Here is a 16,467-nt window from a genome sequence, read left to right on the forward strand (position 1 = left end):
GCGGTGTGATAGGGTTAAAACCATAAACAACCTCAAAAGGAGAAAGTTTAGTAGTCTTGTGAACTACTCTATTATAAGCAAACTCTATATGAGGTAGATGATCATCCCAATTTTTAATATTGCCCTTTAACATTACCCTTAATAGAATTGATAGAGATCTATTTACTACTTCTGTTTGCCCATCAGTTTGTGGGTGACATGTAGTAGAAAATAGTAGTTTAGTTCCTAGCTTGGCCCAAAGTGTTTTCCAAAAGTAGCTAAGGAACTTAACATCTCTATCAGAAACTATAGTTTTAGGTAAGCCATGTAATTTGACTACTTCTTTGAAGAAAAGTCTTGCTATATAGCTAGCATCATCTACTTTGTGGCAAGGTATGAAATGAGCCATTTTACTAAATCTATCAACTACCACAAAGATTGAATCAAACCCCTTTTGAGTTCTCGGTAGACCTAGGACAAAATCCATACTAATGTCCTCCCAAGGGGTGCTAGCTATTGGAAGAGGAAGATAGAGTCCATGGGGCATGACTTTAGATTTAGCTTGTAAACAAGCTATGCAACTAGAACAATGCTTTTGGACATCTATTCTCATGTGTGGCCAATAAAATTTGCTTTTTAAAGTATGAAGAGTTTTATCAACTCCATGATGGCCCATGAGTCCTCCTCCATGACTTTCCTTGATAAGAAGCTTTCGAATGGATCCTTGGGGTATGCATAATTTTCCTTTATTAAAAAGATACCCCTCAGAAATATAGAATCCGTCGAATGGCTTCTTAAGACAAGATGCATATGTGGATGCAAATGTAGGATCAGTTTCATAAAGTTGCTTAATGTCATCAAAACCTAGTATTTGTGATCCTAAAGTAACTAACAATGCATGACGTCTAGATAGAGCATCCACAACAACATTAGTACTTCCCTTTTTATGTTTGATGACATATTGAAACTGCTCGAGATATTCTATCCACTTGGCATGTCTTTTGTTCAGCTTTCCTTGCCCTTTAATATACTTGAGAGATTCATGGTCAGTATTGATAATAAATTCTCTAGACACCAAGTAATGCTCCCAAGTTTGCAATGCTCGAATAAGGGCATATAGTTCTTTGTCATAGGTAGGATAATTCAATGTAGGTCCCCTGAGTTTTTCACTAAAATAAGCTATGGGTGACCTTCTTGTATAAGGACAGCTCCTATTCCTACCCCAGATGCATCACATTCGACTTGAAAAGCTTTAGAAAAATCAGGTAAATGTAGAATGGGTGCATGTGTTAACTTATGCTTCAAGGTCTCAAAGGCTAGACTTTGCTTTTCATCCCATTTGAATGACACATCTTTCTTTAAAAGTTCATTGAGGGGAGCAGCAATAGTAGAGAAATTTTCTACAAATCGTCTATAGAAACCTGCTAGACCTAGAAAACTTCTTACTTCTCCCACTGTTTTCAAGACAGGCCACTCTTGGATAGCATTGATTTTGCTAGGATCAACATGTACACCTTCTTTCCCAACTTTGAATCCCAGAAAAATGACACTGTCTTGACAAAAGGTACATTTGTCAAAGTTGGCAAATAAGTGATGTTGTCTAAGTAAAATCAAAACTTTCCTCACATGGTGAAGATGTTCTTTAAGACCTTTGCTATAGATTAGAATGTCATCAAAGTAGACTACAACAAAGCTGCCGATGTATTCCTGAAGGACATGATTCATTAGTCGCATGAATGTACTAGGAGCATTGGTTAAGCCAAAAGGCATGACTAACCATTCATAGAGGCCAAATTTGGTCTTAAAAGCGGTTTTCCATTCATCTCCGTCTTTGATTCTTATTTGATGATATCCACTTTTAAGATCAATCTTGGTGAACATGTTTGCTCCATGTAACTCATCTAACATATCGTCCAACCGAGGAATAGGGTGCCTATACTTGACTGTAATGTTGTTGATAGCCCTACAATCTGTACACATTCGCCAAGAACCATCTTCCTTTGGGACTAACAACACTGGCGCGGCACAAGGGCTAAGACTTTTTTGTATCCACCCTTTTTCCAATAAATCATGGACTTGCCTCTCTATCTCTTTGGTTTCTGTAGGGTTAGTCCTATAAGCTGGTCTATTGGGAAGACTAGCTCCAGGGATCAAATCAATCTGATGTTCAATTCCTCTAAGAGGTGGTAAACCACTTGGAACCTCTTTAGGAAATAAATCATTAAATTCTTTCAAAAGCTTTTGTAACCCTTTGGGAAGAGAATCAAGTGGATGATTTATGCAAACAAGTGCCTCTTTGCAATAGAGTAGAAAGTGAGGTTGTCCAAGAAAAAGATTTTTAGATTGTTTTGTTGGGACAACTACATTGGTTGAGGCACTTTCTAACAAACTCAAATTCTTCTCTTTTGAAACTGTTTTATTTTTGAGCTTTTTCTCACCATCCAATTTTTTTTTAAGTATTATTTGATCCTCTCGTACTTGTGATGGTGTAAGAGGGCTCAAGATAATCTTTTTGCCTTTGTGTTGGATGGTGATCTTGTTGGTGACCCCATCATGCAAAGCTTGTTTGTCATATTGCCAAGGTCGCCCAAGTAAGATGTGACCTGCTTCCATTGGAACAATATCACAAATGATTTGATCTTCATACTTGCCTATGGAAATTGGTACACTTACTTGTTCCTTAACAACTATTCCTTCATCCTCTTTTATCCATTGAAGTTTGTAAGGGTTAGGATGAGGAGTAGGAGTTAAGCCTAGCTTTTCCACCATTTTAAAGCTACAACAATTACAACAAGAACCACTATCCACAATCATAGAACAAGTTTTATCAAAAACTTTGCAGCGTGTGTGGAATAGGTTTTCGCGTTGAGATTGTTCTAACTCCACATGCTTTGCTTCAAGGAGTCTCCTAACCATAAGAAGATCTCCATCACAAGGTGGAGCTTCATGTTCCTCTTCAGATGAGGACAACTCAGACGCACTGGAGGTTGATACCTCACTATGATTTTCATGCTCAAGGATATAGGTTGACTTTTTGAAGTGACACTCAGTTGAATAGTGTCCTCTAGCCCCACATTTAAAACATCTAGTCTCCCTACCCTTGGAATCTCTAGTTTGCTCTCTTGGAGACCGTTGTTCCTTTCCTTTAGAGTTCTCTTTTTCTTTTCTTAGCTCTCTATCCTTGCTTTTGATCTTATCTTTCTCTCGTTCACGCTCTCTCTCTTTTGATTCTTCATATCTTGGAAAACTACCCTCCCTCTTAAAATCTTTCCTATATGAAGAGGAGGTAGCATAAGGTCTCTTTGTGGAAGCTTTTCTTCTATTTTGTTCTTCCACTCTCACACATAGCTGGACAAAGTCATTGAGATCTAAGTAAGGTAAGAGTTCTACCTTATCTCTAATCTCATAGTTCAATCCACTCTGGAATCTAGCTATGGTGAATCTCTCTTCCTCTTTAGTCCCAGCTCTTAACATGAGTAATTCTAATTTCTGCCGATATTCCTCAACACTCATGTTTCTTTGTTGAAGTCTATGGAGCTTGTCCATGACTTCTCTAGCATAATTGATGGACAAATTTATGAACACCAAATTATGATGTCACAAACTTGTTTTCAATCGGCAAGTATGACCGAATCGTTCAAGTAATAAACTTGGTTAGACCAAGTATCGTTCTTCCCAAAGGACTCACGGCCTAGTTTAGTTATGTGGTTTCTTAATTAACTAAGACTTACAAACGAAATAATTGGGGTTTAAAATGCAAGACAGAAAATAAATATGTATGCATGAATTTTGATCAATGGCAAAAAGCAAAAGATAAACACTTTCAATGAAATTTATGTATGGATATGTTGTTGGGGGTCAATTTCATCTTATCCACTCTCATATATTTTAGGAATTCCACATTCAAATCATCATTGTTAATGCCACTCTCTAAAGTACCTTTCTAGAAGGCTTCTCCCTAATCACGAGTTCATACAATTCCTAGCATTCCTAATGATCAGTTCATAAGTGCAGGAGCTTAACGACAACCAATATCATATTGGGAGAAATTCCCCGGATCTAGACTTCCCCGTACGTGCCCGTATCGACAAAACCAATAATCATGCATCGAATGAGTTAAACAATGCAAGCATTAAGCAAAGAGGAAAAACCCTAACTAATGATGAAAGAAAGCATAAGTCTTAATTAAAAGATGTAAAAACAGATTCCATATATGAGAGCTTCAAAAGATTACATTGATTCCCCAACAAACATACAGAGTTTAGTTCACCATATTCATGGTGAACCTAGATGAATTACAATGAAAGAATGAAAGAATAAACCCTAAAAAGGTGAAGAGGAAGCCTCAGCATCCAAGATCCTCCTTCAAAGGGGTGGAAGAGAGAGTGTTTGCTTCGTTCCAGCCAGAGATGCCTAACCCTAGGAAACCCTAAAGCTTATATATCATTCGTAAATTACAAAAAGTCAAATCCAAGCCCATTAAATTGCCGCTCAGCGGTAAAATACCGCTCAGCGGTGAGTGCGTGACTTGTTTTCTCCCCTCAGCGGCCATTTTGCCCCTCAGCGGACCTCCCGCAAGCTCCTGAGTGCCGCTCAGCGGTAAACTGCCGCTGAGCGGTGACTTCGGCTTCTCCTTTTTGCACTTTTTGTTGTCTTTTCTGATTTCAATTCTCTCCTTCTTCACTTCTTTCACCAAATTCACCTTAAAACCTGCACAAAAACACTGAAATCAAGTATAAACCTGTCCAGCTCTCTTATTTCCAAAAATATAAAGAAAAGCATGATTTCAAGCTAGTTTCTAAGTGTAAAGGTTGCTTTTAGTGTCAATTTTAATCATAAAAATAACAGTTTTTCAACTGTTATCACAACCCCAAACTTAAAACTTTGCTTGTCCTCAAGCAAATAAGATGTAACTCAATCTTCAACCAATTCATATGATGGTTCACTCATTCAAAAATCCTCTTTTTCAAGATAAGTAACAACTTCACTCAAACTTATGACCAAGAATTTAATCAAGATGTGCACATGTTTTAGTGTTCACAAAGTCATTTAAATTCCAACAAATGGTATTCTCATGAATGATCAATCAATTAAGCATGGATGTTCATGTGTTCATGTAATATTTCCTCACTAAGTCAAGTGTTTCACTCACACTCAAGTGTATAAGAGATGATCACTCATTCACTCTACTATCACAATGTCACATGAATCAAATTTGCCTTTCATTTTACCACAATCAAAAACATTCACAAGCATGCATCATCACAAGGACTTTTCTATGGCTTATAATGTGGCTGGACTAACAAGAAAATTGGTTTTTCTGGATCACAAAATCCTTGAGTTAATAGAATCATAACAACACAATCATCTTATTCATACCCAACTCTCTTTTTGCCTTTGCATTGAGCTTTGCTTCTTTTTCTTTTCTTTTCTTTTTCTTTGCATATTCTTACTTTTTAGCTCTTAGCTCAATGCTTTTCATGTTTTCCCAACAACCCCAAACTTGAACATTTAACAATACCACACAAGATTTTCTACTTAACTCAAGGTAAAGATTTTTCAATCAAAGGTTTCAGTGTATATTCAAGGCTAAGGGTTCAAAGGATAGAACACAAAGTGTTCTTTTTTTTTAGTGGGCTAATTTTTATAAATTTGGCCAATAAAAAGGTTTCCAACAAACGGCCTTGATCATATGATGCAAAACAAGCAATTGATTCAATCATAGAAAACCTGGGCAAAATCATTCATGCTTTCAAAGTAATAACATTCAACAATAACAACTCTGGAGCTCAAAATCTCACATATAAGCTCATTCACATTTGACATACACATCCTGCTTAATTTCACAATCACAATCATGATATCATGCATTTGTTCACAAAGCTTGTGAATCACCTATATAAGCATTTTAATGTGCACATCATCTCAACATCAATCAATCATAAGCATCATTCAGCATTACTTATCACACAATCACAGTTAATAGCAAACCATCACAAGAAACCAGGTTTCAAATAGAGTACATCAAACCCTAATCTAAAAACAAAACAAATAAGTTCAGAAAACTTAAACCACAAAAGCATAATCATATGATAGCATTTATCAGTAAATGCTATCTCAACTCCTCATCAGTCTGAGCTGTCCTCTGTATCTTCTTCTTCTTCCTCATCTTCAGCATCTTCAAATGCATCATCATCATCAGCTTCATCTTCTTCCATCTCTCTAGCCGAAGCTTCAGCTGCTCCAGCTCCTCCTCCATGCACTGGCTCCTTTGGCCAAGCTACCACATTATGGAATTCATCCATAGTCCACCTGTGGGCTGGAGGTGTATCATACATCCCCACAATCATCTCAGTAGTGGCCACCTGCCCTCTGTGAATGGACTGCAACTGAGCACCTATAAGAGACATGTACATGTCCCTCATCTGGAATGGTTCTGCTTCATGTGTATCAGCAGATGTCTGGCTCTGTGCTGGCCCTCTCTCTCTATGAGCACGGCGTGGTGGAACTGGCTGAGCTGCATCATCACCTCCACAGTACTGTCTATAGTAGGCCTCATCAATAGCTTTTCTTGGCCTCTCAAAAGGTGGAGCAGAAGTGTCCACCCCAGCTATCTTACAAAGGTGCGTGATCAAAGAAGGATGTCCTAGTGGTGCTTTGTTGTTTGAAGTATTAGCGCACACACTAATCTCATCAGCTATCACCTGCCCAATATTAACATTCAAGTTTCTGATAGCACAGTAGATGAAGAATGCCCTGCTGAGAGTAATATCTGACACATGTGAACATGGCTGAATGTTGGCATGAGAAAACGCCATCCAATACTTTGCACGAGGAGTCAAATCTGTCCTCCTAATGTTAACCACTGAGCCAGATCGATTCCTTTGGAAGTGTCCTCCAGGTATACACAATACTCTCTCCACATCCTCATAATCAGCACCCTCCTCCATGCAAAGAGCAAACTGGCACTGCTCACCAGCCCATACAGTGTCCAGAAAGTTATTAATTGAATCAGGATCATACCTGATAGCATGGCCTCTGACATAGCCCAAATAATTCTCAGCTGGATAATCACCAATCTTCTTTGCATTGGTGTAAAATTCCTTAACCACAGCTATGTTGGCAGGTGCAGGATAAGTGGCTAGCTTTCCCCAGTCATTCCCTAAAACTTGCTCTCCAAATTGAGGAGCAAGGTTAGGTATCTTTCCAACCTTTCTCTCCATCAAAAGTCTTCTGTCCTGAACCACCCTAAAGTGCTTCTCATGTTTCCTAGAGAGGAACTTGCTAGAGTGAGGTTGCTCTGATTCCTTTTCCTTTCTCTTAGTTGCCATGGTTTTCAATCTTTTTCCTGATGAGGATGTCATTCCTACATTCAAAACACAAACAAAACTACAGAACATGATGTTAATCATTAGTAAAACATAGAACATAACTCCTTTCGAAGCTAAACCACCGCTGAGGGCCAGAATTCCCCCTCAGCGCCACCAGTACCACATTCCAGATCACATAAAACCAGAAAAATCAAATCTGGCAGAGTGCCGCTCAGCGGCAGTTTACCCCTCAGCGGTAACTCTGCAGATTTTTGAAAAACCTGTTTTAAAGCTTTCCTAGCTCCACCCAAATGCAATTTTTAGTTTTCCAGTTCATAATCATGCAGTTTAATCGGTTCAAACATCAAATATATCATCAAATCATGCCAAGAAATCAAAACCCCTAAATCTTCATGCTTTGACAATCATATTCAAAATCAAAACCCTAGAATGAACAAAATGCATTTTACTTACTTGGGTGGAGATACTAGATGCAATGAGAATGCTTCCAAGCTAGAGTGCTCTCTTCCAACCCCAAATTTTGATGGCACACTAGTGAAAAAGTGAGTGGAAGAGAAATTTTCTTAAGAGGGAAGAGTGAAAAGATGTGGAAAACCTTGGAGAAGGTATGTGGGAGTGTTTGTGCAAAGAAAAGTCTGAAAGTGTGAAAGAATGCGCAGCTTAGGGTTTAAAAATACCTTAATGGGCTCGGGTCCCGCTAAGGGGAACTAAAACCCTATTCTGCGAGAGTACCGCTCAGCTGTAAAGTACCGCTCAGCGGCACTTTCGTGATGTGTTCTTCTCCTTCTTTTCTTAACCTACGTGCCTCCTAGACATGCCCCTCACTGGCTCCCTGCAATTCAATGTTCAAAATGCTTATGCAAACCCTAACTAAAACAAATCAACAAAAATATTCAATCAACTGGGTTGCCTCCCAGGTAGCGCTTGTTTAACGTCACGAGCCTGACCCAAAATCCACCAACACCCTTCAGTAGGTGCAAAATTTTCTTACCAACACCCATCAGTAGGTGTTACAGTCATTGTATCCTTCAGTAGATACTTAACCACCTAACATCCTTCAGTAGATGCTATATCCAACCAACTAAATACAAAAATAAGGTTCACAAATTAAAAATTACAAAACCAAAATAAAATCAAAAGTTCTTAAATCACTGGGTTGCCTCCCAGCAAGCGCTCTTTTAACGTCATTAGCTTGACCCAAGCTCAAGTTCCTTCTTCTTTTTCTTCTTTCTACTGAACTTCTTCAGAAATTTGATCAAACCAGGAACCTGTTGCAATGTCTCAATCATAGGAACTTTAATCTCCAATTTCTTGAAGATTTCCATAAAGCACTTGAATTTCTTTTCCTTCCTATGATTCTTCTTTAGATGAGTATGGGATTTTTCATATGATTCCTTCTTCTTTCCTCTCATCTTCTTTTTCTTCCTTTTTCTCTCCCTAAATTTTCTCTTTTTCTTTTCTTTTATTTTTTTCTTCCCTTTTCTTTTTCTCCTCAACTTCTTTATTTTCACACAAATTTTCTTTCTCTCTTCTCTCTCAACCACTTCTTTTTCTTTTTCTTCATCTTTATCTTTCTCACTCAACTCTTCTTTCTCTTTTCTCTCTACCCTTTCCTCATCTCCCTTTAATTTTTGCTCATCAAGAATCTTGTCACTTTCAGTGATAATGACTTGCCCTTCCTCCTTAAGGTTAACTTCAGTATTAACATCATCATTCAATCTCTGATTGATGTAACGAAGTTGCATCTCCATTCTTTTACATGATTCTTCAATGCTTTTCTGAGTAGAGTCGGAATTTTTCAAAAATCGTTGAAGGGTGTCCTCCAACCTATCCAAACTTCCTGATAGAAAGGGTTGTTGCTGCCATTGTTGTTGTGGTTGGTTCTCAAATTGTCCAGCAGCTTGCCAAAATTGGCTTTGATCCATGCTTGAGTGAGGTTCCCACCAGTGGTTGAGATTACTTTGGTGGAATTGAGTGCCCATATAGTTAAATTCTTGACCAAATTGCATTCTGCAGACATTAGGCACAAAACCCTAAAAACAATTGTTAGCACAAAAAGATAGAGAAAGAAAAAAAAATCAAAGGATATAATTGAAAAGATAAGAAGATAGGAAATAAAAACAAAAAAATAAAAATCGAAAAATAAAAAAACAGAAAACAGAAAACAGAAAAACAGAAAACAGAAAAATAAAATAAAATCAAATAAAATACAAACTGAAAAATATAAACAGAAAAATAAAATAAAATAAAATAAATTCGAAATTTAAATTAAAAATAAAAAAAAATAAGTCAAAGATAATCAATAATCACACAAATTAACCAGTTAAACCACGAGTCCCCGGCAACGGCGCCAAAAACTTGATGGACAAATTTATGAACACCAAATTATGATGTCACAAACTTGTTTTCAATCGGCAAGTATGACCGAATCGTTCAAGTAATAAACTTGGTTAGACCAAGTATCGTTCTTCCCAAAGGACTCACGGCCTAGTTTAGTTATGTGGTTTCTTAATTAACTAAGACTTACAAACGAAATAATTGGGGTTTAAAATGCAAGACAGAAAATAAATATGTATGCATGAATTTTGATCAATGGCAAAAAGCAAAAGATAAACACTTTCAATGAAATTTATGTATGGATATGTTGTTGGGGGTCAATTTCATCTTATCCACTCTCATATATTTTAGGAATTCCACATTCAAATCATCATTGTTAATGCCACTCTCTAAAGTACCTTTCTAGAAGGCTTCTCCCTAATCACGAGTTCATACAATTCCTAGCATTCCTAATGATCAGTTCATAAGTGCAGGAGCTTAACGACAACCAATATCATATTGGGAGAAATTCCCCGGATCTAGACTTCCCCGTACGTGCCCGTATCGACAAAACTAATAATCATGCATCGAATGAGTTAAACAATGCAAGCATTAAGCAAAGAGGAAAAACCCTAACTAATGATGAAAGAAAGCATAAGTCTTAATTAAAAGATGTAAAAACAAATTCCATATATGAGAGCTTCAAAAGATTACATTGATTCCCCAACAAACATACAGAGTTTAGTTCACCATATTCATGGTGAACCTAGATGAATTACAATGAAAGAATGAAAGAATAAACCCTAAAAAGGTGAAGAGGAAGCCTCAGCATCCAAGATCCTCCTTCAAAGGGGTGGAAGAGAGAGTGTTTGCTTCGTTCCAGCCAGAGATGCCTAACCCTAGGAAACCCTAAAGCTTATATATCATTCGTAAATTACAAAAAGTCAAATCCAAGCCCATTAAATTGCCGCTCAGCGGTAAAATACCGCTCAGCGGTGAGTGCGTGACTTGTTTTCTCCCCTCAGCGGCCATTTTGCCCCTCAGCGGACCTCCCGCAAGCTCCTGAGTGCCGCTCAGCGGTAAACTGCCGCTGAGCGGTGACTTCGGCTTCTCCTTTTTGCACTTTTTGTTGTCTTTTCTGATTTCAATTCTCTCCTTCTTCACTTCTTTCACCAAATTCACCTTAAAACCTGCACAAAAACACTGAAATCAAGCATAAACCTGTCCAGCTCTCTTATTTCCAAAAATATAAAGAAAAGCATGATTTCAAGCTAGTTTCTAAGTGTAAAGGTTGCTTTTAGTGTCAATTTTAATCATAAAAATAACAGTTTTTCAACTGTTATCAATAATATGCTGGTACATGCCTTCTGTGTAAGGCTGCTTTTAACTCATTCCAGTATTGAATGGTATAGTCGCCACTCATCTTTTGATCTCTTATGATTGAGGTCCACCAATAAAGGGCTGCACCTTGAAAAGTCATGGTAGCTAAGGTCACTCGCCTCCTATCATCTATGTGGTAGCACTCAAAAATCTGTTCAACCTTCATCTCCCACTCAAAGTATTCTTCTACATTGTCTCGTCCAAAGAAGGGTGGAAGGTCGAGTTTAGGTTCCACATGATGGTCTCTATGGTTATGATTACGCCTAGGAGGTCGTTGATAGTGATCATAAGGGTGATAACTATGGTGATCACTATGTTGGGAATGATCATCATGATCATGGTTTTGCCTATGAGAGTGATTCCCTTGTGAATGCCCTCTTTGAATGAGAGTAAGATTGGCGACCATTTGCCTTAGTTCATGTAACTCAGCCTTGGTTCTATTGAGCTCTTCTCTCAACTCTATGTTGTCCTGATCATGATTGGTGTTACCTTGAACACTAGAGTGACTCATGCTTGTGAAGTAGAGAAAGTGTTTTCACAAATATTTGACAGCCTTGCACAAGTATGAATCAAAACTTTTGGAAAAGAGGATTTGCTTGTTTTTGGTGAATGACTTCTACAGAGATTCTAAAGGTGAAGAAACCGAATAGCTCCCAGGAAGGAGAGGTGAGTCACAATGGACAAGCTTAGAAACCTTGTCCTTCCTTAGCCAGAGTGTCTCCTGACGTTTCTTACCAAAGTTTCTAGATAGAAGTCGTTCAAAACCTTTTTGGAATGCAACGATGTTATGCCCCTAATAAACCAAACGAAGGTTTGTCTATATGGTAGCACACCTAGCTATCACGGAGACGTAGAAACAAATATTCAACAAACAAAAGAAAGGAAGTATGAAATGAATGGAAAAAGAAAAACGGCCCTAAGTGAAAGTGCAAATGACACTGGGAGCCACTTGACACACTTCCACACTAAGATGCGCAACTAGACTATTACAATGTTTAATGGAGTACTTGGAATTGCTTGATAAGCATTTTCCCAAGTAACTCAAGTTTCAAAAGCAAAGAAGAATTAACTACAAAGGTTCCGTGATAGAATGTCACTTATACAATGAAGTGTAAGACAATGTAAACAAAGCCAAGTGTGGCAGCAACAGCTAAATAAAGGAGCTGAAATGTAACTTTAAAGTGGTGTTTTTCTGCTGCAAAGAAGTGCTGGACAGCCAATGGAAATTGCTCCTGAAGTCCACTTGAAGCAAGGTTAGCAAGACCTCCACTCCTTAAGATGCTACCCCTTTGATAAGGCCTAGCTGGATGTTAAAACTCCACCAAAATATGATGTTGCAGCAGACAAAAGTCACAAAACCCGTGAGTGATAAAAAAAAAATGCTGCAGCAAAGTTTAATGCAGAAATAACGTGACAGCAATATAGGGAAGCAAATAAAAGTGATTTCCAAACACTTTGGGGCTGGAAGAAAGGCTAGCACACAAAAGGAACTTAAGATAGGGTCTAGAACAGATTAGAAAAGCAAGAAAAACTCAAAACAAAGAGCAAATTCAAGTGCAGTGAAAGTGTGTGATGAAAATGCCAAACTGTTTGACAAAATGCCACTAAGAACAGTACATTTTGGTGTTTTCTGGTTTTGGATGCATGAACACTGGATTGCAGGGGTTATTTGCTTTTTGATGCTTTGAATTCACTTGTATAATGATTCAAAAATGGTTGGAATAGAATCCCCTAGCTTTTGCCAATCCAAATTTCAAATGGAAACTTTGAAAGTATAGAAAACAACAAAGAAATGCATACTGCACCAAAAATGTGGCTGGAAAATTGGAACAACAGTGTGCAAAACAAATGGCAGTGTATCAAAGGCTCCAATGATATGTCAAACAAGTTTATCTCATCAATTTTGATGTGTACAAACACTTAGACAGCAAAGAATCACACTGCAGCAGCAAATCAGTAGTCCACTTCCAAACTTAAGCAATTTCAATGGTCTGAAAACTGATTTTGCACTTTTGGTGAAAACTGACCAAATGAACAGTAGGCACTAGTTTTAATTGACCAAATACACTTGCTGAACCATTGAAAATGCACAGGCAGTCACAAAATCTCAAAAACAGTGTATGAGTTGCCAAATTATGCAGAAAAAGTGACAAAACTGCACCAAAATTTAAAATGCAATAGAGTCAAAGCTGGATGGATCAACAATCATGCAAGAAAGGTCCTAAACAACTAGATCTAACTGTAGAGTATCAGCTAGAAGATTTAAAGTGACCTAAAACCACACAAAGACAGCAAGCAGGGTGCAAAATCTGATAAAAAAACTGTGACAGCATTGTTTAGTGAATTTTGAAACAACTCAACAACTCATTTTGCAAATATGTGATTGATTGGAGTTACTATCACTTGAAACATGCTTAAAATCATAAAAGAAACTTGTCTCAAGTTTTAGATACAACAAAACTGGCAGAAACAGTATGCACCAAATCAATGTAGAAATGAATTCTGATGCAGAATTTGAAACCAGATTTTATGAACTCAACCACACATTTTGCTTTTCTGAGTTTAATATGAGTTTGTACACTTGTAGCAATGCTTAACAACACCAAGGAAACTTGCACAAAGCTTTAGAAGCAAGAAATCTGGTCTGAAACAGATTAAAGTACAGATACCAGATTTGAAAAGATTGTGCAGAATTTTGTGAAAATTGACGCAAATGTTGGATGCTTTAGCTCATATAATCCAGGCTAGACATTGTCTCTTTGCCTTTGTGGATTGATTCATTGCTAAACGTGCATCTAATACACAGTTTGAAAATGAAAATTGAAAGCTAGAACAGAATCAAACATTTGAAACAGAAACAACACTGCACATAAGGCACATGACTGAGACAAAACTGGAAAAGATGAATAAAGCTAGATTTGAACTCAAACAAACAAAGTGCACCGATTAAAATGATGACGAAACACTAAGGAACAACTGAATGAACACAAATAGCAATCTCAAGTACGAATTAAGCCAAACAGAATTTAAAAAAAAATTGATAAAACAGTGACAGAGTTGACAGCACATGACAGAAACAAAAATGAAGAAAAGAGCAACTTAGCTCGTTGAAGCACAGCGTGGACGTGCTGGCTCTTGATGCCAAATGATAGGCGCTACTCCAGAATGTGCAGAAGAAGCTCCACAACTCAGAGAATTGGCAGCGGATGAAAGGAAACAGTGGAGGTTCGGAGCGCACTCAAGGTGTTTGTGAAATTGTCTGGCGGTATTTGAATGGATGTTTTGGTAGATCTCTAACTCAGTAGGCTTTCCAAAGGGGAAAGAAGCTAGAGGAGGTGCTAGATAACAAAGCACAGAGGTGAACTTGAGAGTAATAGCTGGAAATTGGCAGCATTTCTTTACTTCAATTCAAGTTACCTTTACAAGTGATGAAGCTCTCTATTTATAGAAGAAGGAGAGCTTCTAAAACATATTGTGAAGTTATTTAAATGTGCACATGCTGTAAAACAGATAGAGGAAGCTTGGGCAGCAAGCTATAAGTGCCAACTCAGCAAAGCAATTGAAGAAGATGGAGTTGTTGTCTTTGGTGTTGAACGAAATGCAAAAGCCATGGGCACCAACCATCCATTTGTGCTTCTTTGCTTTACTTACGTGGCAGCCCTTTTAAGTTGCATAGACATGGTTCCTCCCTTTTATTAATATTCTACAAAAGCAATGTAAAAGTATTTAGCAAAGAGAAAGAGAACTTAGTAAGTAATACTCCATAAGAGTAAGGTAGTGAATGCTCCCTCTTCCTCTTGGATTCTCTTGGACATGGCTCTTGTTAAAGGTCCTATGTGAAGCTTAGATGGTCCTCCATCATCTTGGTTCCCTAATTTGCAGAAATGAAGTTGTTGGTTTCTGGTATAGCGTTGAGGAGCTTTGGTATGGCACTGAGCGCCAAAACCCAGTTAGCCTTTGATTCTTCGACACTAAGCAATGCTTTTGGGCGTTGACCGACACTTTTGGGTGTTGAGCATTACCCAAGTCAATGAGCCACTGGTTTTTGGGCGTTGAGCGGGATTCTTGGGCGCTAAGTGCCAACTTTTTTTACAAGTTTTGACCTTTTTTTCCCTATAATTCATTGGGTGAGATGTCTCACTCGTTAGGCGAGGGCTTGAGCGTTGGGCGCTCCTTGTTTCGTAGTAGTGTTTATTTTTTATGATTTTGTGATTCTTGATCTGACTTAGACTAATGTAAGTGGATTCATTGCATGTTTATTTTGTAGTTGGAATGAATACTAATACTCATGTATGTTTTATATGTATGATGATGTTCAAATGAAATGGATAGTGGGAATAAATATGTTGTGAAAGAGATTCCACAGAAAAATCCTTATTGTTGTTTTGTAGTGTGATGCATTGAAGTATGGACTTTGGGATTAGGGGATGATTCTAACACTCTTAATAATTTCCAATCTCAAATAAAGAAGGATGAGTATGTCGTGAAGAGTAGTAGGAGGTCCTTAGTCTGATGGTCATGTACTAACCATAGATGTTTGACAGATTAACCTTGGTGTGTGGTAGTTTGATGTGGGCGAGTTGTTTCACCATAGGGTAGGTCTCCCATGCGTCCAACATCAATACATGTATCCGGATGGTCGAAGTTTAAAATTGATATATTTATTTTTGTATTGTTTGATTTAAACAATTATTGAGATATTAATGATTTAAATTGTATGAATCTTATTTTTTTATATTTTAACTTATCCTTATGTCCTTGTATGTGTATGTGTGTTATTTTCTCTTTGTCAATTATCACCTTAATGATGTGAACAAAGAAGAATAACCTTAATGTGTTAAAGAGAAAGATTACTTTTATAAAATAAATTTCTAATTTTATTGTAAAAGATAGAACAATAAAACATTTAATACTCTTAAATATCATAATATAAAAACTTTGATCATTCTCTTAAAGTAAAAATTCATAATTTAATAAAGAAGAATTATCATTCCATTTGTGATTTACTCCTTTTTTTAAATATATTTTAATTAGAAAATACTTTTTTTTTGTTAAATTAAAAACCACGCATTAAAATAGAGGAAAAAAATAGGGAATAAGAAGCACTAAACTTCAAAATTATATCATTAACTTTTAATTTTTTTTATTTTAGTCAATATTTTCTTAAAAGCTACAAGTTTCAACTAAAAAAAGTATTTCCTTACCATGTTAAGTCAATTTAGGACTTTCGTTCTGGATATATTGTGTAATCTTGAAATATTCATTTTTATACAATCCAAAAATTAAACAACAATATTTTTATATTTTAAAATATGCATTTAAAATATAAAAGTTGTATTTCAAAATATATAATTTTATACAATTCAAAATATAAAAAAAATTCAGAAATTAATTTTACAAAAAAAAAATATACAAAAAAATCGAATAAGAATTTTTTATATTTATAGGAGACAATCCGGAA

General features: G+C 36.9%; 1 protein-coding gene across 1 annotated transcript; it reads right to left on the bottom strand.

Moving 5' to 3' along the window:
• Positions 1-1,158: 1,158 nt before the first annotated feature.
• Positions 1,159-14,723, bottom strand: LOC148197534 (uncharacterized). Its single transcript, XM_088114981.1, has 3 exons — positions 10,977-14,723; positions 2,458-3,542; positions 1,159-1,686 (listed from the first exon to the last, which is right to left on the bottom strand). The coding sequence occupies exons 1-3, from the start codon at positions 11,515-11,517 to the stop codon at positions 1,159-1,161; spliced, it is 2,154 nt and encodes a 717-aa protein (XP_087971107.1). The 5' UTR covers positions 11,518-14,723.
• Positions 14,724-16,467: the final 1,744 nt, after the last annotated feature.

The sequence above is a fragment of the Vigna umbellata genome, chromosome 5, assembly GCF_029865625.1.
Source record: "Vigna umbellata cultivar VRB3 chromosome 5, Vumbellata_1.0, whole genome shotgun sequence".
In the NCBI taxonomy this organism is placed as follows: domain Eukaryota; kingdom Viridiplantae; phylum Streptophyta; class Magnoliopsida; order Fabales; family Fabaceae; genus Vigna; species Vigna umbellata.